The sequence below is a fragment of the Anolis sagrei genome, chromosome 4 (assembly GCF_037176765.1).
Source record: "Anolis sagrei isolate rAnoSag1 chromosome 4, rAnoSag1.mat, whole genome shotgun sequence".
NCBI classification, from domain to species: domain Eukaryota; kingdom Metazoa; phylum Chordata; class Lepidosauria; order Squamata; family Dactyloidae; genus Anolis; species Anolis sagrei.
This window is the reverse complement of record NC_090024.1, coordinates 39,416,658-39,439,936: the sequence shown is the minus strand read 5'-3', so window position 1 is coordinate 39,439,936 and position 23,279 is coordinate 39,416,658. Positions and strand designations below refer to the sequence as shown.

The following is a 23,279-nucleotide window of genomic DNA, read 5'->3' as shown; positions in this document are numbered from 1 at the left end:
CTGGCATTCCTGTTGTAATTTCTCTCAAGAAAGTCTTCTTGTTCCATCAGCAGCTTTGTTTGGGAACAAATTCTTCCTGAGATCTGGTGTGTATCCTTGTTTCTTTGGCCCCACGTCTGGCTTGCTCCTCCATCTTTGGATGTGTCTAGTCAGGGTATATATGCCATGGATCCAACCCATATCTGTTGAATCCGATGCCATATACCTAGAAGGTCCAGTTGTGTGTCATCACCACTGCTCCTTGACAGCAATGGAACTATAAACGAGCACATTGCCACTGCCTGTAATGTCTACAGAGTGCTTGTGGAATGAGCAAGAAGAAAGCAGAGTTAGCCTCTCCTTTTGGCTCATTGCATGAGCACCCCATTCTGATGCTACATGCCCAACTCTTAGGGAGCTCCATGGCTGGTGACACATGGATGACCCATCCCATTCTTTGTGCTGATCAGCAAAGAGAAAGGGTGAGGGCAATGGTGTCTATGTGGATGAAGGATTGGGCTAAAACAGATCCAATCTAGTTGTCCAGATGGCCACAAAGACCACTGAAAAGTTTCTTTGAAACTCTGGAGTATCTTTGCTTAGTGCTTTCAGGATGGCTGTATCAGCCTGGACCTGGCTGCTTCCTCCCTCCATGCCATGAAGAGGGGGAGGTTGGGAAAGATAGAAAAGAGTATACTATACATAAGACCATCTGGTCCTGTGGGAAAGTGAAACTGTAGGAAAGCCACTGTGGGAATGGAATGTGCCCAGTAGAGGAGGATGGGATTGCTGAATTATATATATGGGGGGTGTTTGGCGGGAAAACTCTAGAACTATCTTCTTAGGATTTATGAAAAGACGGAATAAATGACTTGTTTCCAGTGACTGGGCTTTGTGAGCTTGTCTTCCATTCCAAGAGCTTCCAGAATCTGACAAGTGCAGAGCCAAGTCAGGTTAAGGTAAAAAAAAAAAATCTGGATATTAACTAGAAGTCTTTGTGTGTCACGAAGACCATCAGTGTCTGATTCAGAATGAGTACAGATATAAGGATTTGTCACTAGTGTAGACAAATCCTCACATCTGTATTGCTTGTGGATCCAGTCTCCTACTTTTTGCTTTGGTTCTGATTTGACTCTAGTCCCCAAAAATGGCATGTCTAATAGTCCTTGCTACCTGCTTTGTCTACAGTTGTGTTCATGACCCAGCCTTGATATTGCACCCTGTTCCCTTTCATCTCCTTAATAGCTGCATATAGTTGAGAAGACAAATAGCTACAAAGGAAGTGGTGCATATGAAAGAGTCCTATACGAATTCACAGCTGTAGCATTAACTGTGAAAAGGACTAGATATGGGTTCTAAAGCACATGAACTGTAAATCTGATCACTAGAGACTTATCTCGTAAAATATTTTTTCAAGGAAATATTCTTGAGTGAACTGCGAGTGATGCTGTCTGCTAAAATATCTTTTATATCACTAGTCCAGAAAAACCAGCTTAAAACAAAATAAATCTATATGATAAAGGAAATTTTAAACTGAGACACTCTTTACAAAAACTGAGTTAAACTTACTATCTTGCTACCTGTTTTACAGATTCACTGGTAATAATTACTGAAATACTGAGCCACCGGGGACCATTCTGTAATTCTTCTTGTGCCTAGCTGTGCAGTGCTTTCATTAATTTTTTACAAATATATGTATGCAGCACTACCTCTCATATCAACTTCGAAGTTGGGGACAATTTAAAAATGCTGTTTGTTCACAGAAGCCAAAGGAAAACAAAAATTACCTTTCATTCAAATACAATTTTCAGTCACTTAACTATGGCATTTCTGTGTTCGCTGGCTTTTCAGTTTACTAAAAAAAAATATTTAAATCAGGAACAAAATTTTGAAAGGAACAAGCCTGATAGAATGAGGCTGAGTACAAGGGGGAAAAATAAACCAAAAATATTACCTATAATCAGTTTTCTAATTTTTACACATTACACACAACTGCAATTTTCCTTCCTTGTTGTTCTTTAAGCAGTTAAAAAAACCCTGTAGAGCTGTTTGTTTCTCCTAGAGTTTTTGGCTTCAGCTCCCAGAATTCCCAGCCAGCTTGACTGGCTGTCAGCAATTCTGGGAGCAAAAATCCAAAAGGTACAAAGGTTGGGAACCACTGCTACAGAGGATGCCTTGAAGAGGAAGCTGTCAAGTGAAAGAAAGTTGCTATTCAGTCTTTCCCTCCTCTGTGAACTTAAATATGATTTGTTAGGTTTTGAACTAGGCAAAGTTACTTTTTAGGCTACAACGCCCTGTGGTCACAGTGGTCTGTGTAGTCTTAAAAAGTAACTCTTCCATCCTCTGCCTCTGGGCCCTTCCACACAGTCATACAATCCAGAATATCAAGGCAGAAAATCTCACAATATCTGCTTTGAACTGGGTTATCCACTGCAATATATTCCAGTTCAAAGCAGATATTGTAGGATTTCCTGCCTTGATATTCTGGGTTATATGGCTGTGTGGAAGAGCCCTCAGTTGATAAAGGGTGATTTTTGAGCTATATAAAAGCCACTTTTATTCAGGAAGATACTAAACTGGCACCACAGTAAGCAAATGGTTAACAAAACTGCTTTTCCATAGAAAAAGGCAGTTGCTTTCTTACAGGAGAGACCTTCATAAAATATAACAAAAGTTAGGATTTCAACGAAAGATTCTTTCTGCTTCTCACAATGACCCCCATGTGAGGGTGAATGAACATTTACCATTGGGTCGGACAGGAGGGCTGCGAACCAAAGGGCTGGTGGATAAGCTGGTTAGTACCATAGCTGCCGTGACTTTATCCATATCCAGTTCTTCTGACGTTTTTCTGAAAATGAAGGCGGAAACAAACAAAACCCACATGTCAGTAGGAAATCAGGAAGCAAAAGTGGAACTGGCAACACAAGTTCTTATTCAGCAGATTCTATGAACAGCAGAAACCGGAAGAATCAGCTCAGCAAAACAATGCTTTATCTAAAATAATCCTGCTCCAGTTGTGTGTGTGCCACTGACAACAGGCAAACTGCCTTTGCAATCCTTTACCTAGCAAGGACAAAGAACAAACCAAAGAGAAGGGGAAAGCAATGTAGCCTGCCTTACTGGCTACTCTCAGGATCTTGAGGGGAAAAAACCCAGAAAACGGAACAATTGGCAACCAAAATGGAAATTATAACAAAAGGATGTTGTAAGGTTGGGGGGGGGGGGGATGAAATCTGTGGATACATTTTAGAAGAAGCTTTCAAGGGATCTGTAGAAGACTCAAAATGTTTTCGTTACCAATTCAATAATTACTTGGTGATTTCATTTCACCTGAGGATACTGTTAGTTTTGCATTGTTGGGTTTCATCCCTGGACTGCACAAGGTTTTGTGCCATCAAGTTCCTAGTCCTCAATGAGTAGCTAGACTAGAGGCAGGGCTAAGATGAGGGATTCCTTTCCCCCACATTCCTGTGCATGTTTCCCAAAAGGGCTTTGTATTTCCTCTTTATTACTAGTCACTGCCTCCCCCCCCCCCCCGCCTTGATGACGTAGTAATGGAATTCTGTGAGGGAACTTCCTCTTAAGTTTAAACTGCTCTGGGTTGACCATTGTTTTAGAGTCTGCTTTTCTTCCTTCCAGTAAAGATGCATTTTGCCTCTCTCTAGGCAAAATGTAGCTGCATTGACTTTTTTTTTTTACATTTTTCGTCCTTTAGAAGAAGAGTTTTAGTAAGCTAGTTAGCTGCAAGACCTTTTCTATCAAGAATGTATTTCTTTTTTACTTTAATAAATATTTTTGAACCAAAGTTCTGACTCTGCAATTCTAAGTCACCCTGAAGAATAGAAGGCTATCCCTTCTCACCACACATAAGTTTCTGTTGGTTATGGAGTTTACTCCTGGTATTCTGCTATATTTTGGTAGAATCACTCCAACTGAGGGTTATTTTGAGGCTAACAGCTCAGATTCCCCAACATGAATAAAAAATTGGTAAAAGTTATGGAATAATCTCCCCCCCCCTCCTCCTCTCTATTTACTTTTTTTGAATGACACAAGAACTTATCCCTATTCTTTCCATGTTGTTTCTACCTCTGATACATTTTAGTTTCCATAAAAGAAGTCCCGTCTTTGTTAAATAAGGTATAACTATAAATGAGACCTCTTTGGTATGAATATTTTAACTTTTAAGGTGCTTCAAAGGCTACACACAGGAATAACAAGTTTCTCCATCAAGAGCAAATTAGGTGGCACAGGGGGTGATATAAGTGTATCACCACTTGTGGGTCTATCTGAAATCGAGGAGCAAAAAGCTACAAATATGAGCAACAATGCAAGCTTATTCATGCTCTCCCATCCAATTTGCTCCCTCCCCACATCTGAAAAATACACATTAACATTTGGTAGCATGTTTATTCAAAAGCATGTGTTAAAAGATTAGTTGGGTTTGCTCTGCTTTGCTGATGAGCTACAGCAATATGGAAGGGGTTTATTTTGGTTTTACTTGGTTTTTTACTTCTCAAAGAACAAGCTCCTTTCGATTTCCCATGAAACTAATTAGACAAAATAGCCTTAAGGCAAACACAGTGCCCTTTAACATGGATTCAGCTAATGAATGGTAATAATCTTAAGCAGCAGGTAAAGAAGGGAAAAGCAGCTTCACATGGAGTTATAATGTACTGAAGTATCTATCACTCCAAACTCACTAGTGTAAAGAAGAAGAAGAAAAGATTCCCATGTGATGAATGAATTTCAGAAAGAATGCATAGTGATTGACTTAGTCTAAGTTCTGTTGACAGTTTCCAATATATGGTCTTCATTAACATGGACTGAATTATCATTACCAGGTTGGGTCATTAATTTTTTTGCCTACACTGTTTCTTTTTTAATCAATTTCTTGATTTTTTTAAAAAAACCAACCATAATGTACTTTAAAATATTAATGTGAGTGTAGTAGTAGTTCAAGATACTGTAATGTGTTTTTCTATAGTGCTGTTTTTGAGAACTGCTTGGAAATTACTATAGGTTCAGAATAGAACCACCAGGTTATTGGCCAGGATTTGTTACTCAAAACACTTTACAATAATTACTCCCATTATGTTCTTGTTCATAAATGTCCTATGTTGAATAGTATATTACATATTAAGGGCCAGGCTGTAACACATCTGGTAAATCACCAGCAATGATAAGATCTACCAACCAAAAGGTTGCCAGTTCCAAGTCCCAGGTTGGTGTGAGCTGCCGACTGTCAGCCCAGCTTACTGTTGACCTAAGCAGTTCAAAAACAGCTTGAGCTGTAACATTCCCTCATCCTGCTTTTCACATGTGCAAGGAAAACACAGAGTTTTCCGGGCTGTATGAATGTTCCAGATGCATTCGCTCCTGACGTTTCACCCACAACTACGGCAGGAATCTTCAGAGGTTGTGAGGTCTGTTAGAAACTAGGCAAGTAAGGTTTATATATCTATGGGATGTCCAGGGTGGGAGAAAGAACTCTTGTCTGTTTAAGGCAAGCAGGGATGTTGTGATTGGCCACCTTGATTAGCACTGAGTGGCCTTGCAGCTTCAGAGCCTAGCTACTTCCTGCCTGGGGGAATCCTTTGTTAGGAGGTATCAGCTGGCCTTGATAATTTCATGTCTGAAATTCCACTGTTTGTTTGTTTTTTAGTGTTGCTCCTTATTTACTGTCCTGATTTTAGCATTTTTTGAAATACTGGAAGCCAGATTTTGTTCAGAAATACACTGTTTGCATCAATATGCAGAGAACAATGTGAAGTTTTTCTCTGTGACAAAACAGAAATGTCTGCCTCTCAAAAAGAATGCCTTGCAGTTACCTTTCAGAAGAGTAATGCTCCTTCTATTTCATACAGCTTCCCTTTCATGTCTTTTCCCCCTAGTCTTGCCCCCCCCCCAATACACTTTTCCCAAACTTCATTTCTGGATGCTGATTTCCTCTTTATTTTCCTCCACCCTTATTGTTTTGCTGGGCCCAACACATTACTGTCTTCCGTTCGATAGCCATTAACACAGGGGTAAAATCACAACACACCCTGCACAGTTGAGAAATGCTGGGCTGGGTTCCAAGGTTCCACAGTCCCCATCCGAACTATATTTTCTTCCAAACGCAATAAAAAAGTCATTTAAAAGTTCAAAAGAGCACTGCAGAAAGATTAACATGGATATTTTTTTAAAGAAGGAAAGGATGGAAGGAAAGGGAGAGAAAGATGGACCCCTGGGAATAACATGATCCTCCCAGCCAGAAGTTGGGGTGGAATTTGGAGACAGTGTCAGTCCTCTTCCTGCACCCCCGCACAGAACAACCCAAAGAACATCTTGAATCATGTACGTTTTCACTGGCAATTTGATTCTTTCTCTGTGTGTTTTCATAAATCCCTTCTCCGTGGGCTTTAAATAATTTACGGTGTAGTTCTCACCGCTCCCTCCATTCTGTCGGTGAGCCTGGAGAATGCTAATCTGCACAAGGGCTCCATGGCACAGCTGTAACTCGCAGGGGCTCCTCCCCAATGAGCTCATCCACCATCAACGCAAATGAGAATGACATAATGTTTCTCTGAAGCTTGACACCCGTAAAACTCCTTCCTCGAGCTGCAGTCACTTTTCTTCCTCAATAAAGCATTTTCCTCCTAATATCTTTCTCATTATATTAAGGAGGCCAAGGAGATACTCTATATTTGAGGGGGGGGGCAAGGGGGGAGTAAAATAAATATATACTCCTTACCCACAAACACAAGTCTCTAGGACAACAATAGTAGCAGTGCGGGCATATTTTCTTCAACTGTATAGTAAACTAAAATGACATAATTTTTGGAGGTGGGGAGAGGGAGGAAGGAAGAAGGACACTAGAAGAGCATTTGGGAAGACAAAGCTTTACAGAAGGCATACACTCCCGTTTAACTGAAATCCAATTCTTGCCATTCCGATTTTTCGAGCTTTGTTTGCTATCTGCAATGATCTGTCTATGAGATCAAATCCCTCAGCCAACATGCCCACAAGTATGTTGGACTCACATATGGCCAATAAACCATGTTGTCTTCATTTTCATTTTTTTATCGCATTGCAGCTTAGTCTTTTTGATAGAGATTGATGGCCACGTGGATTAGAAATGCAATATGATAGTTCACAATGAGTCCCTGTTTCTAGATCAAGCAGATATGCACTGAAGTCCTACACAGTCTCATGCTGGGTCTGCTTTCTCATGTAGTATATCCACAGATCTAGCCCTATTTATTCCTTGTCCCTCAGAGGACAACTTCTAAGGGGCTTTCACATCATTTTGCAGCTCTATGGCTCCATTTTAACTGCTATGACACCAGCATCTTATGAAATCCTGAGATCTACAATTAAGGGGAGAATAGAATCATAGAATCACAGTTGGAAGAGACTGCATGAGCCATCCAGTCCAACATCCTACCATGCAGGAAAAGCACAATTAAAGTAGCCCTGATGGATGCCCAGCCGGCTTCTGTTTAAAAGCTTCTAACGAAGGAGCTTCCACCACACTCAGAGGCAGAGAGTTTCACTGCCAAACAGCTCTTACAGTCAGGAAGTTCTTCGTAATGTTCAAGTGGAATCTCCTTTCTTGTAATTTGAACCCAGTGCTCCAAGTCCTAGTTTCCAGTGCAGCAGAAAACAAGCTTTCTGCCTCTTCCTTATGACATTCTTTCAAATATTTGTGCATGGCTATCATGTCTTCTCTCAACTTTTTCTGTGGGCTAAACATCGCCAGCTCTTTAACCCTCTCCTCATAAGGATTAATGGCCTCCAGACCTTTGCTCATTTTAGTTCCCCTCCTCTGGACACCTTACAGTTTGTCAATATCTCTTTTAAACTGTGGTGCCCAGAATTGGACACAGAGTAATCCATGTGATGTTTGACCAAAGCAGAATAGAGGGACACCGTGATCTAGATCAGTGGTTCTCAACCTGTGGGTCCCCAGATCTTTCAGCCTTTAACTCCCAGAAATCCTAACAGCTGATAAACTGGCTGGGATTTCTAGAAGTTGTAGGCTAAAACACCTGGGGACCCACAGGCTGAGAACCACTGATCTAGACACTAAACTCGTTTTGATGCAGCCAAAAATTCCATTGGCTTTTTAGCTGCTGTATCATGCTGTTGGCTCATGTTTAATGTTAAAACTCAATGATATTTTCAATATGTACTCTTGCCAAGCCAGGCGTCACCCATTCTGGATGTATAAATTTCATTTCTTCTGCCTAAGTGTAGTATCCTACATTTATCCTTGTTGAAATTCATTTTGTTTGTTTTGGCCCGGTTTTGAATCTGTTTTGAATTCTGCTCTTGTCTTCTGCAGTATTAGCCATCAGTCCTAATTTGGTGTCATCTGCCAACTTGATAAGCACATCCTCTAAACCTTCATCCAAGACATGAATAATGATGTTGAACAGAACCAAGCCGAGGCCCGAACCTTATGGCACTCAACTCGTCACTTCTTTCGAGGATGAAGAGAAATCACTGTTGAGCATGCTTTAGGGTCAGTCGCTTAATTCACCTAATAGCAGCTTTGCCAAGCCCATATTTTTCTAGTTTGTTTGCAAGAAGGTCATGGAGGACCTTGTCAAAGGCTTTACTGAAATCAAGATATGCTACATCCACAGCATTCCCTGCATCTACCAAGCTTGTGACATTTTCCTTCTGATTACAAACTGCCTACTTAATGATCTGCTCCAGAATCATTCCTGATGACAGGTTGACTAAATGGCCTGACATCTTGTAGTTTGGTGAGGTCCTGAATAGGACCTCGCCAAACTACAAGAGTTCTAGGGCTTCATCAAACTCCAAGATCCTATAGGATACAGCTGTGGGAATGAAAGAGGAATCATGTCCTAAATAGGTAGTGTGGAATTAAAAAAAAACAGGAATGTATAATCCGTAGAGCTAACTTATTTTCAAATTCCATCATTCCCTTAGGGATGTGTGACTTGTAGTCAATCATCTGAAGGTCCTTGTGTTCCCACACCTACTCTAAATCAAAACACCAAGCCAACAGTTGACATAGTTTGTTGCTGTGTCTTCAAGTTGTGTTTGATTTATGGCAACCCTAAGTTTTCTTTGCAAGTTTATAGGGGTGGTGGGGCGGCCTTTGCCTCCCTCTGAGACTGAGAGAATATAAATTGACCAAGATTGCCTTGTGGGTTTCCAAAGCTGTCAAGGGATTTGAACCCTGATCTCCAAAATTGTAGTCCAATGACCAAACCACTACATGACAATGAGATGATGATGATGCCTTGACTACATGAAATGATGCCTTGACTACAGTGTTTTGCTATTATAAATATAAAACCTTGTAAGGAACTCATATACATGCGCACACACATGTAAACACATTTTGGTACAATAAAACAAATTGAAATACACAGAAAGTCACACACACGCACACACCACTTGCTTTAATAAGCACAGATGTCTGGCACTTCCACAGAGATTATTTTTGCACATCACTTAAAACATGCCACAAAGCAGCTACTTTACTGAGGACACTGACTGCTGTTTAACAGCTTCCTCAAATTTCTTCAAGCCTTTGGGCTAGAAAATAAGACACATGTCTTATGTAAAGGCCCTCTTTGATCAAACTACTATGACTAGGCTGCGTAGTTCTCCGGGGAAAGGCTTTTGGCAGAACCATCTCTCCAGTATATAGTCTGACATGACAAATATTTCTGGCAATATGACACTACTAAAACAGTGAACATTTCCACTTTTGTTCCCACAAGAAAGGAAAGGGGACAAATGTACAGTACAAAAAAGCCATATATATACTTCAAGAAATATAGTCAATATAGTCAGAAGTACTGTAGTGAGAATTTTGTAATGGTTAGAGTGAATTAGAATTAGAGAGGGATAGTTTGAAATCCCTACTCAGTCATGAATCTCAATGACAATCATGGGCCAATCTACTACCAAAGATTGCTGTGAGAATGGGGTGAGGAAAATAAGACAAGGAATGCCATACACACCATGTTGAACTCATTGAGAAATTGCAATATATATATGTGCAACATATCAGTTAATGAATGATAAAAGTTTGGTGCTGGTCTTTGACTCTATGTGTGTGTGTGTGAGAGAGAGAGAGAGAGAGAGAGAGAGAGAAATACTTAGTACTTTATTCCATAGAAGAGAACAGCGTTTTCTGCAGGACTTGCTACTATACTCTTACAATAGGTCATAATCTTGACTGATGCGCACAAGGCTGCCTCAAGAAAGTTAGCAGGTTCTCCAACCATAAGCAACAATATCTAGAAGAGAGCCTGAGAGCAGAGAACCATCAAATTCACTTTTTGCAAATCACTTGTGAAGGCTTTATGGCTGAAGAGAAGGGTATAAATGCGCTAAATAAATAAATAAATAAATAACGACCAGCCACATGGATTACGTTATGCTTGTATGCATTCTTATTACTGCCCCCCCCACCCTTTTTCGAAGAATTTTTAACAGTCTCTGGCCCCAATATTTTGAGTCTGATATCTGCCAGTGACACTCCCAATTGGCTATTTTTTAAGGGACTGACCTACTTTATGGCAAAGCAGACTTTTTTCAAAACCAGTTTTTAAAAGATTTCCTTGGGCTCCAAAAAGGTTCAGTGCCATTTAAAAATGACTAGAAGTAGCCTATTGTATCCTGTGGAGGCTTCTAAAAGAGTGATTAGCAACTTTTGGACTAATTTGGGGGAGGATGGAAGAGTCGGGGATGAAAATGGTGGGAAGAGCCAGTCCCCTCAAAATTAACCATTCTTTGTTCACAATGGATACATATAGAAAGAGGGCAGTGGCTATTTATTTTTTTATTTATTGTATCAGAAGTGATCCGAGGATACAGTTGTAATGTATTTTTAAAACACAGTTTAAAAACTTGGCATTATATTAAATGTCCTTTGACCATAGCTGACTACTTGGGGTGCCTCTGGTGTTGCTAAAAGAAAGTCCTCCATTATGCATGTGGCAGGGTTCTGGTTGCATTGTACTAGGTGGTCTGTGGGTTCCTCTTCTTCACACTCGCATGCCGTGGACTCCATTTGTAGTCCCATTTCTTAAGGTTGGCTCTGCATCTCGTGGTGCCAGAGCGCAGTCTGTTCAGGGCCTTCCAAGTCGTCTAGTCTTCCGTGTGCCCAGGCGGAAGTCTCTCATTTGGTATCCAAAAGAGACCAGGAGGGCAATGGCTCATATGTGTTTTAGGAGGACATGTACATTGGCAGGAGCCCCCGGTGGCGCAATGGGTTAAACCCTTGTGCTGGCAGGACTAGTCGACTGACAGTTTGGCAACTCGAATCCAGTGAGCAGGGTGGGGACATGAGAGAAGCCTCCCACAGGATGGTGAAACAGAAATCATTTGGGTGTCTCCTGGGCAACCTCCTTGCAGATGGCCAATTCTATCACACCAGAAGTGACTTGTAGTTTCTCAAGCTGCTTCTGACACACAAAAAAAGTTAGCTGTGGGCTCTGATATGCAACAAATATGCAAAGAAATGGGGGCACATCATTGACAAAAGGGAATATTATTATCATGAAATCAACTTTAAAAAGAATCGAAGTGCATACCCACAGATGCTTACTAAATAGGGAGTCTCATCAAGTACAGTAGGATTTACTTCCAAGGAAGTACATACAGAATTTCAGTCTTAGTTTACATCAACACATTATTTCTAATACATCTTGGGATTTTAGAATGGCAAGCACCACTCAGAAACATACTTCTGTTATTCATGATGTATGCTATTAAAGACTAAGATCATTCACTCAGTATACCTCTTGCCTCTGAACCATTGTTTTTAGCCATATTCAAATGCAATCAACAGGTGAAAAAAACTACTGAAGAATGTATGATTATTTAATTACCATTCCTAACAAGGGTGCAATTCTAATTGAAAAGGTGCTAAATTATCATGTTTCATTTATTTAGAACTTTTTCTAGGGTGGAGATTTTGACAGAGTTCTTATGACACGAATTGAGCTCAAGAGTTGTGCAACTATCTTCCAAAACATGATAAAAAGGTGACTAACAGCAAAGCCACACAATGCTTGCCTTCTCTGTCTGCTGAAACCTTCTGCACCAAACAAAAATCTGTTATGAAGACTTTTCCAGTGCTCAGGGCATGATTTCAGGAGGGAAGAAGGAAATCAATCCTGCCAATTCTATCAAAAGAACTGCTTCTGTCAGCAGTCATACACTTTTGAATCCTGTCCCAAGGCTCCAATTCCCATTGAATAGATAACCGTGTGTTTTGTGGGCTCTTGGGATTACTCATCCAACTGATCAATTCCTAACAGCCACGAACACCACATAAAAATTCAAAAAGAAAGAGATGTGTGCATATTTAACACAGCAAAGTATCGAATAACATTAATTGCTGTATTGTCAAGACTTAGATTTGCTTCAGCAATTGCAGAGATCATCAGTGCTGTGCATTAATCCACATCAGTTTCTTTCTACACAGGTGCTCCATCCTATTTCCATATCAATAATTAGTGTTCGACAATGAATGTTATAAAACCTCTCTAGGAGAAAAAGACAGGGCAAGTCACAACACAGAGCTAGATGATTGGTTTGACTGTAAAGAGAATTAGTTTAAAAGTAAATTTATAGTTGGGGGGAGTCAGAGACAGAAAGACAGACAGCGACACATAGTATGCCATGCCGTGATAAACAATCTTTTATCTTGCAACACTTACAATACTTTCATTGGGACATTTAAGTTTTGACTATGCATTCAGTATAAATAAAGAGCAATGCCACGCATGTTAGTTCCACTATGTTCTGGTGCGTTATGGTGCTGCCCTTGAAGGTCAGGTTTTGCTGTGCTGAATGGCTACTCATACTCAAGTAAATGCAAAAACACCCTCAGACCATACCATAATACTGAACTGCTTCACTATACTTTTTTTTAATGTTAGGAGCAATTTGAGAAACTGCAAGTTGCTTCTGGTGTGGGAGAATTGGCCATCTGCAAGGACACTGCCCAGGGGACACCTGGATGTCTTACCATCCTGTGGGAGGCTTCTCTCATGTCCCGCATGAGAAGCTGGAGCTGACAGTTGGGAGCTCACCCCTCTCCCTTTCAGTCAGCAGTCCTGCTGGCACAAGGGTTAACCCATTGTGCCACCAGGGACTCCTATGTTAAGTTTATACTTATAGCATAATATTTGCGCCACATTGCTGATAGCGATATGAATAGTACAAAAGTGGCTGCTGCCATTTCATGGCTGTTCTAGGCAACATTTGCCTAAATGGTTAAAAAGAACTGTGTGATTATGAACTATGTCAACAAGCCCAACCCATTTGGGAATGTATTGATGGAATGCTCCACATGGCGGATGTTGTATGGGTCCCCAGGAGTAGTGTAGAAACAGCCACTGTAGAGGGTTCCTACACTATCGTCCAGATGTATAATCAACATGAATTATAAATAAGCAATCTGAAATAAGAATTGGCAATTTGCAAAATGGAGTTTTCCCTCCTGTAATGGTAATATAAGGTGCTACTGAGCTGATGGATTGGCAGATTGTTGCCGGCTCAATCCTTCTCTCATACCTGGACATTTAAGAGCTTCTGTTAAGTGCTGAGTTATAGTTAGAAAGCAGTGGGTAATTTGTAGAATCAAGCTGTGTTCATTTGGAGTCTGTCTAAACAAAATTATCATCATATGTTCCCAAACAACAAGCTCAACCAAGCTATTATTCCATACAGCATGCCAGTAATTTAAGTTATTTAAAAACTCTAATTTAGATTTCATTGCTCAAGAGCATTTAAAATTTAAAATACATCTGTATGGGTTATTTTTGTATGGTTAAACACAGAAATGCAAAGTTCTCATTACATCTACATACTCCAAAACAAGAGTACATTAGGGACTACAGTTTAGAAGAAAAACACCTGTATTGAATGCACAAGGATCCAGGTTTGATCCCAGGCATCTCTGGTTAAATTAGTAAGGTTAACAGATGCTGAAAAAAAAACCTGGGGTATGTTTAAAATTGCACGAAGCAATCAGACGTTGTTGCATGCAATTTCAAGAAACCCTTGCCAGTATAGCCAATGGTGCTGAATGTTAGGAGCTGCAGTCCAACAATATCAGGAGAACTGTGCTGCTGGGTTTATCTGTCAGACTTTCTGGCAGGTCATTCCACAGTCTTGGGACAGCTGATGAAAAGGTCCTTTGGGTGACAGTTGCCAGGTGGATTCTGGTTGGTTAGAGAAGAGGCTCCTCAGTGCACCTAAGTGTCTGGGGCAGATTGTGTGGGAGAAGGTGATCCTTCAGGTAACTTGGACCCAAACCATATAGGATTTTAACTATCAAAGCCAACACTTTGTACTTTGCCTGAAACCTACCTAGTCTGGGAGCCATGTTTTGACACACCTCTATCCCTTTGATGGCAAGCACTTCTGTCTTGTCTTGACCCAGCTTGAAGTTGTTTTCCTTCATTCAGCCCATTACCTCCTCCAGGTATTCATTCAGAGGAGACACACCATCCTTAGCTGAAGGCATGGAGAAATATATTTGAGTGCCATCACTGTACTGATAGCATCCTGTCCCATGCCTTCAGATGATCTCTCCCAGAGGTTTCACGTAAATGTTAAAAAGCATAGAGATAGAATGGCACCTTGTGGAATGCCCTATAATAGCTCCTTTTTAAAGCAACAGTTATCCCCAAGCACCACCATCTGGAAGCTGCCTGAGAAGTATGAGCGGAACCTACAATTCCAACCCCACCCCCCCAGACATTCCAGAAGGATACCATGGTTAATGGTATCAAAAGCTGCTGAAAGGTCAAGAAGCATTAATTGGGACATACACTCCTTATCAGTGTTAAGACGGAGATCAACCATTATAGTGGCCATAGTAGTCGCGACTCCATATTCTGCTCTGAAGCCAATTTGAAATAGGTCAAGGAAGTGTGTGTCATCCAAGACTGCCTTGAGTTGGAGGGCAATTACATTCTCAATCACATTGCCCAAAAAAGGAAGCTTAGAGACTGACATGTAATTATTAAGGTCCAGTGATCCAGGGAGGGCTTTTTCAGCAGTGGTCCAACTAGGCGTTGCTCTGGCTATGGTTTGAAATTGCTCTCATGGTGTTTGGAAAATCTCTTGCCTTCTAGGTTTTGTAACATTATTCATTTAACCGTCCTGAGAAAAGACAAAATTTGTGCTAATGGTCAGCTGAATAGTTCAAGAAATCTTGGAATAATATAATCCATATCTAATTGGAACCCCTCCCCCCATAAAAGTCATTGATTTGAACAAAAGAGAGTTGAAACTTCAAGAAAATAACATTTCAGATGCTACCACTTTTGGGTTGCTACCTGAAGGGATCAATTGATCAATGTGCACTGAGGAAGGAGCTGAGACAAAGCATAATAAAATAAAACAGACAACTGCATGCTCTGACAGAAGGATTGACTATAACTAATTAGTTCTCCAACTGAAGCTTCCTGGAAATGTGTTTGAATAAATCAATAGGTGTTGATTGCTCTCTGTCTCTTTAACAGAAAATGTTACCATAAACAGTAATATTATCTGTCAACCACAGAAAAGGCAGTATTAAGCAATGAGGCCTATTGCTTTCTACACATGCTGCACCAATTCTGATACACCTATGAGAAAGCTATGCTGTACTGAAGGTTCCTTGGACTGAGAAGGACAATGTCCTGGTCCACTAACCAATGGGGACTGCTCAGAACATTTAGATATAAGTCCCATTGTGTTGAATAAGATTTATATCCAAATTAAGTCTTAGATAATAACATTTTATACAATAGCCTACACAATATACTCAATTTTATAGAATATTCTCATATTCAATATAAAAAGCTTCTTTAAAATCTGCTGGTCAATTAATTAAGGATATTTTGTTAATAGTTTTTATACTAAATTCATATAACAGGTGAATGAATGTTGTACTCCTTATATCATAGAATCATAGAATCATAGAATCAAAGAGTTGGAAGAGACCTCATGGGCCATCCAGTCCAACCCCCTGCCAAGAAGCAGGAATATTGCATTCAAATCACCCCTGACAAATGGCCATCCAGCCTCTGCTTAAAAGCTTCCAAAGAAGGAGCCTCCACCACACTCCGGGGCAGAGAGTTCCACTGCTGAACGGCTCTCACAGTCAGGAAGTTCTTCCTAATGTTCAGATGGAATCTCCTCTCTTGTAGTTTGAAGCCATTGTTCCGCGTCCTAGTCTCCAAGGAAGCAGAAAACAAGCTTGCTCCCTCCTCCCTGTGGCTTCCTCTCACATATTTATACATGGCTATCATATCTCCTCTCAGCCTTCTCTTCTTCAGGCTAAACATGCCCAGTTCCCTAAGCCATTCCTCATAGGGCTTGTTCTCCAGACCCTTGATCATTTTAGTCGCCCTCCTCTGGACACATTCCAGCTTGTCAATATCTCTCTTGAATTGTGGTGCCCAGAATTGGACACAATATTCCAGATGTGGTCTAACCAAAGCAGAATAGAGGGGTAGCATTACTTCCTTAGATCTAGACACTATGCTCCTATTGATGCAGGCCAAAATCCCATTGGCTTTTTTTGCCGCCACATCACATTGTTGGCTCATGTTTAACTTGTTGTCCATGAGGACTCCAAGATCTTTTTCACACGTACTGCTCTCGAGCCAGGCGTCACCCATTCTGTATCTTTGCATTTCATTTTTTCTGCCAAAGTGGAGTATCTTGCATTTGTCACTGTTGAACTTCATTTTGTTAGTTTTGGCCCATCTCTCTAATCTGTCAAGATCGTTTTGAATTCTGCTCCTGTCCTCTGGACTATTGGCTATCCCTCCCAATTTGGTGTCATCTGCAAACTTGATGATCATGCCTTCTAGCCCTTCATCTAAGTCATTAATAAAGATGTTGAACAGGACCGGGCCCAGGACGGAATCCTGCGGCACTCCACTTGTCACTTCTTTCCAAGATGAAGAGGAAGCATTAGTGAGCACTCTCTGTGTTCGTCCACTTAACCAATTCCAGATCCACCTCACCGTAGTTTTGCCTAGCCCACATTGGACTAGTTTCCTTGCCAGAAGGTCATGGGGGACCTTGTCAAAGGCCTTACTGAAATCCAGGTACGCTACATCCACGGCATTCCCTGCATCTACCCAGCTTGTAGCTCTATCGAAGAAAGAGATCAGATTAGTCTGGCATGACTTGTTTTTGATAAATCCATGTTGACTATTAGCGATGACTGCATTTGTTTCTAAGTGTTTGCAGACTGCTTCCTTAACAATCTTTTCCAGAATCTTGCCCGGTATCGACCTGAGGCTGACCGGACGGTAGTTGTTTGGGTCATCCTTTTTTCCCTTCTTGAAGATTGGGACCACATTGGCCCTCCTCCAATCTGCTGGAACTTCTCCCGTTCTCCAAGAACTCTCAAAGATGGTTGCCAATGGTTCCGAAATGACTTCCGCTAGTTCCTTCAATACTCTGGGGTGTAGTTGATCTGGCCCTGGGGACTTGAACTCATTAAGAGTGGCCAGGTATTCCTGGACGACTTCTTTCCCAATTTGGGGTTGGATGTCCTCCAATCCCTCATCCACTCCATCTTGCTGAGGTTGAAGACTCTCTTTTTGTGAGAAGACCGAGGCAAAGAAGGCATTAAGTAGTTCTGCCTTTTCCCTATCCCCTGTCAGCATTGCCCCATCTTCTCCTCGAAGAGGTCCTATCGCCTCCTTGTTTTTCCTTTTTCTACTGACATAAGAATAGAAGCCCTTTTTATTGTTTTTAATGTCCCTGGCAAGTCTGAGCTGGTTTTTTGCTTTAGCCTTGCGGACCTTTTCCCTACAGGTGTTGGCTATTTGTTTGAATTCTTCTTTGGTGATTTCTCCCTTTTTCCACTTCTTGTGCACGTCTCTCTTGTGTCTTAGCACAATTAGAAGTTCTTTGGACATCCATTCTGGCTTCTTTGCACTTGTCCTATTTTTTCTCTTTGTTGGCACGGTTTGCAATTGCGCCTTGAGTATTTCACTCTTGAGAAATTCCCATCCATCCGTAACTCCCTTGTCTTTTAGTATCTGTGTCCACGGAATGCTGCTCAGCGTTTCCTTCATTTTTTGGAAATCAGCTCTCCTAAAGTCCAAAATGCGGGTTTGACTTGTCTTAGTTTCGGCCTTCCTTTGTACCTCAAATTGCAGGAGCACATGGTCACTTGCCCCTAAGGATCCTACCACTTCAACCGCATCGATCAGGTCCTCCGCATTTGTTAGGATGAGATCAAGAGTAGCCAATCCCCTTGTTGCCTCTTCTACCTTCTGGACCATGAAATTGTCTGCAAGGCAAGCGAGGAATTTGTTGGACCTTGTACTCTTGGCCAAGTTTGTTTTCCAGCAAATATCGGGATAGTTGAAATCGCCCATGACTACTACATCTCTTATCTGTGCCTGTTTGGTCAACTGTTGGCAGAAGACTTCATCAAGTTCTTCCTCCTGGCTTGGGGGTCTGTAGTAGACGCCTACAACGACATCTTTTTGAGTCCCAGTTCCCTTGATTCTTATCCAGATGATTTCAAGCTGGTTTCCCAGATTGCTGTCTTGAATCTCTTCTGCAGCATAAGAGTTTTTGACATATAAGACTACTCCGCCTCCTCTCCCCTTTGTTCGGTTTCTGTGAAAGAGGTTATACCCCTCGATATCTACATTCCAGCGATTGGAGTCATCCCACCAGGTTTCAGTGATCCCTATGATATCATATTTGTGGTGTTGTGCTAAAAGTTGATATGGCTGATCATGACTTCTCTCATTTTTTTTAAACAGCGAATCTGCCTTTAAAATGTGTAAAATGTCAAAAATGCATCAGGGCAGTATGGAGAAGGCAGGAATTGTGAAAGTGTCAGGAATGCAGTAATAGTTCTCTTGTGTAGCTGTCAATAGCATGGACCTTCCATTCACAACTACACATTATAATAAGAAAAAGCAAGCTAAGAAATATTTTCCTCAATTTCCTAGATGGTTGGGTTGCACATCAACACTTCCTCCATCCCCAGCCACAGCTCTTATTTCAGTTTATTAAGAGGAACTATTGAGGGAAAAGATGGGCACTAAACAAGAGTTGCAGTGCAAGATCTCAAAACGATGTCTCTGCCAGATCATCTCCAGGGTGCCAACAATTTTAACCAGACATAACAAAAAACCTGTAGCACAGTGGTTCTCAACTTGGAGTCCCCAGATGTTTTTGGCCTACAATTCCCAGAAATCCCAACCAATTTACCAGCTGTTAGGATTTCTGGGAGTTGAAGGCCAAAAACATCTGGGGACCCCAGGTTGAGAACCACTGCGTAGCATGTCTCTGGATACCAGTTGCCAGGAACGCAAGGAGAAGAGTGCTCATGTTCTGTTCACACACTTCCTACAGGTGTCTGGTTGGCCACCAAGTGAACAGAATCATAGACAAATTCTCTGATCTGATCCTGCATGGCTATTCTTATGTTCATACGTTTCTATGTTATTAAGATTGGATCTACACTACCATATAATGTTGATGGACAGGGAAAGAGAGTTAAAGATGGACTTAAAACTAACCTTAAAAACTGTGGCATAGACACCAAGAACTGGGAAGCCCTGGCCCTAGAGTGTTCTAACTGGAGGTCAGCTGTGAACAGCAGTGCTGTGGAATTTGAAGAGGCACAAACGGAGGGTGAAAGAGAGAAACGTGCCAAGAGAAAGGTGTGTCAAGCCAACCCTGATCAGGACCGCCTTCCACCTGGAAGCAATGCCCTCATTGTGGAAGAACATGCGGGTCAAGAATAGGGCATTACAGTCACCCATGTATCCACCGCCAAGAAACTATACCAGGAGGCCCATCATACTTGGACAATGAGGAATCGTCTAAGGAAGTAAGTAATAAGGCAGTGGTTACATTTGTTCCTATTCATGTACTATTGTCATCGAACTTGTCTCACTTTTGCAAAAACACCCTTACTACCTTAGATGACCTTGATTCCTAGTGATGACCTTACTTCCTAATGATGACCTTACTTCCTAATGATGACCTTACTTGCCCTTGATCAGGCATATATCCCTTATACTACTGTAACCCTTGTTACTGAAAGTACAGGACTGTATGTATTTTGTTTTGTAAGCTGTGAGCACCCTCTATTGCCACCTGGTGGCTCTCATGTAGACCTCTTCTGGATGTTCTGATAGATTTCTAGGTAATGTACAGCAGATCACCAGCAATTTCCGACACCTGGGCATTTTAAATAATAGCAGCAACATAATGGCTCCCCACCTTACTGTTTTAATAAAATAAAGAAAGCTTAAGATAGACATAGTATGTGTCTGTGCAATACTTGTCAGTTTTATTTAGTTGTGGTTACTGCTATGTGCCTTCAAGTTATTTCCAACCCTAACATGGAGCTTGCAAGATTTGTTCAGAGGCAGTTTGCCACTGCTTTCCTATAACCCAAGGGCAACCAGTGGATTTCCATGGTGAAGATTCAAAATTTTGTCTAAATATAATAATAATAATAATAATAATAATAATAATACTTTATTTGTAGACTGCCCTATCTCTCCAAAGGACTCAGGGCAGTTTCCAACATACATGGCAAATATTCAAGGCCAAAAGGGGAAACATAAAAGCAAGTTACAAGAAGACTAATCATATCCAGCAATATAAAGACAACCTCTTAAAATTAGTAACAAACAGAATAACCAAAGCTAAAACTCAAATGATCCATACAAACATAAACACATAGTATACATTTATCACTGGATAAAAATCTAACAATTAATAAATAACCTGATAGAGAGATAAGGTAATGTGCTGCAAGAATCACAGTCTAGTATAGTTAAACCGCTGTGCCATGCTGGCTTTCCAGCACTGCATACATATTCCTGGTTTCAGAATATTTTAAATTCTGCACCAGGCTCTAAATGATAAATCTCACTATTCTAGTTTCAAACAAAACTAGATATTGCAAACAAAACTAGATCTTTCAAACCTATCTTGCTCTATTGCATTGAAGGAACGCCACTATTTTGGTGTTTCCACAAGAAGGTTATGGATGGAATCTAGAGAAACCGAGAAACACCAAGAATCACTGGCACTTCTAAGATTAATTACTTCAGTGTCATTAGTTTGGCAAATGGAACCATTTACTGAATGAATTGTTTACTACTATCATAGATTGTACAAATTAGTCATTTTCAAATGTTTTAACCATTTGGTTATCATTTATATGTTGCAGCATTTCCTATTTACCTCTCTATTATATGTTTGCAGTTGAGAAAACCGTATTATTTCTATTCAACCATCACATATACGCCTACGTTTCAAAAATAAAATTCCCAAAGTGAAAAACAGGCTCTGTGTAGGAGTGTTTAAAAGAAATATCAACAGGACACATCACTGACTCTAGAGATTCCTTGTATTCATGAATTGATATATTAAACAAGAGTTGTCTAGTGCAGTGTTTCTCAAACTGACATAAGCTGGAAATCTCCCCCCCCCCCCCACAAATATGGCAGTGGCCATATTTGTGACACATTTTTATCTTATTCACATAGATTCTTGGAAAACTTACACAGACTAGCATTGGTCTAATTTGAGTATCACTAGTTGATTATACTGAGATGTGAATGACAAGTAAACACTGACTTTGTTGCCACTGTATGAGACCATGGATCTGCAAATGACAACCTACACTTTTGCACCATGGAATATGTCAATTGTACTACCAGACTGATATGGAAATTGTATTTTTTGCTATTCATTGTCAAGATAAATGAAAAAAGTCAAGGAAAAGTCTAGGCTAGATTGTATAAGCAGATGAGAAAACAAGCAGAAAGTTTGAACAACAACAACAACAATAACAACAACAACAACAAAACAAACAAACCCCAAAGTACAAAAGACTCCCAGTTAACCCATGAGGGCTGGTTGATGCCGCAAAAATGTAGTTTCTGGTTTCTTGAGAGTTACTTTTACCCTTCTAGCCCAAACTATCATCTAGCTTTTGGACCTTTTCCATCTGCCCTGTCCTTGCAACCACAAATTTATTGCACAAGCCTCTACCCACCCGAGTCTAGTATTTGATTACTATGGCAGTCTATGGGTTGATTGATGGTGTTATTTTATGGGGGGTTTATGTTGTTTTATGATGTTGTTTTTATAAATTTTACTGTGCTATGCTTTAATTCTATATTTGATTGGGCTTGTCCTCATGTAAGCTGCCCAAATCCCTTTGGGGAGATGGTAGTGGGATACAAAAATAAAGTTATTATTATACTATACTCCATACAATACCACTCCACAAGCTATGGATTGACTTGATATTAATATTGAAATACTGTAAATAAAAGCATTTAACTCACTAATGTAAGACAGATTTACTGTATAATAAAAAAAAAACTTAGTTGAATGGCAGTACACAAACTTTTGCCAGTTGTTTGACAGTCTGGTTGCTTGAGTTTCAGTCAGTTGAAAGTCTACTCTACATCCTAAAGTAGAATTAAAGAAAACTTCCATGAGAGACTGGCTTCCAGACAGGAGTGAGCTGAAGTTAAAAGACATGATGCATACAACCAGTCTTTTTCTCCTTCACCAATTTTAAAAGTGTGAAAAAATACAGAAATTGGTGGAAAGACACAAGAAGGTGACAAGTGTAAGATGTTGTCTAAGACTTCTTATAAAAGTCCATGAATGAGGCTAATTTCATAATCAAAACTGGTTCTTACTGGGCACTTGTAGTAAGTAAAATGTGAGCCAGAAGCCGCCAACAAGCACAATAGTTGCTAGTTTGAAGAAGTCTGAGATCAAGGGCTAATTCAAATGGCATAACCTCAATCTTTTTCTTAACGACTTATTAAATTTAAAATTAGCCTTGTTGCAACACGGTCTGCCTTCGCTCCTCCCACTTCACTCTGAGTTTGGTGTTTCTGTCATTGTATTCGACAACCATGACCGCAAATAACAATGGCATAGTCCGCCCGTTTACATACAAATGGGCTGCGCTATTCTCAAGGTTCACTTATATTGTCAAGGGAGTGGCAGCGACGAAATGCATCTCTATTACCATAGAGACTGGGCTGCCGTTACATGTTGTCACAACTGAGCCCTGACACAGCAGGCTTACCCTGTACGGATCGGTCATGATCTCTGCCATTTTAAAGACAAAAACAAATCCCCGCCTCCTGAAAAAGAAACAAAACCACAACCCATGCTCTTTGCTTTCTATAATTTCACACAAACTCCAACTGAGATTCTTCAGCTAGCTCCTAGGAACTGAATGTGTGTTCATTTAAGAGCTAAAGATAGCATGCTTTATTCAGCATCAT

General features: G+C 40.6%; 1 protein-coding gene across 1 annotated transcript in view; it reads right to left on the bottom strand.

Annotated features, from left to right (window-relative positions):
- The window catches only part of ZNF704 (zinc finger protein 704), an 81,106-nt gene that overhangs the window by 33,123 nt on the left and 24,704 nt on the right, over positions 1 to 23,279 (bottom strand). The window contains exon 3 of the mRNA XM_060775530.2: positions 2,724 to 2,827. Coding sequence (XP_060631513.2) covers positions 2,724 to 2,827 — 104 coding nt within the window. The remainder of the gene's footprint in view (positions 1 to 2,723; positions 2,828 to 23,279) is intronic.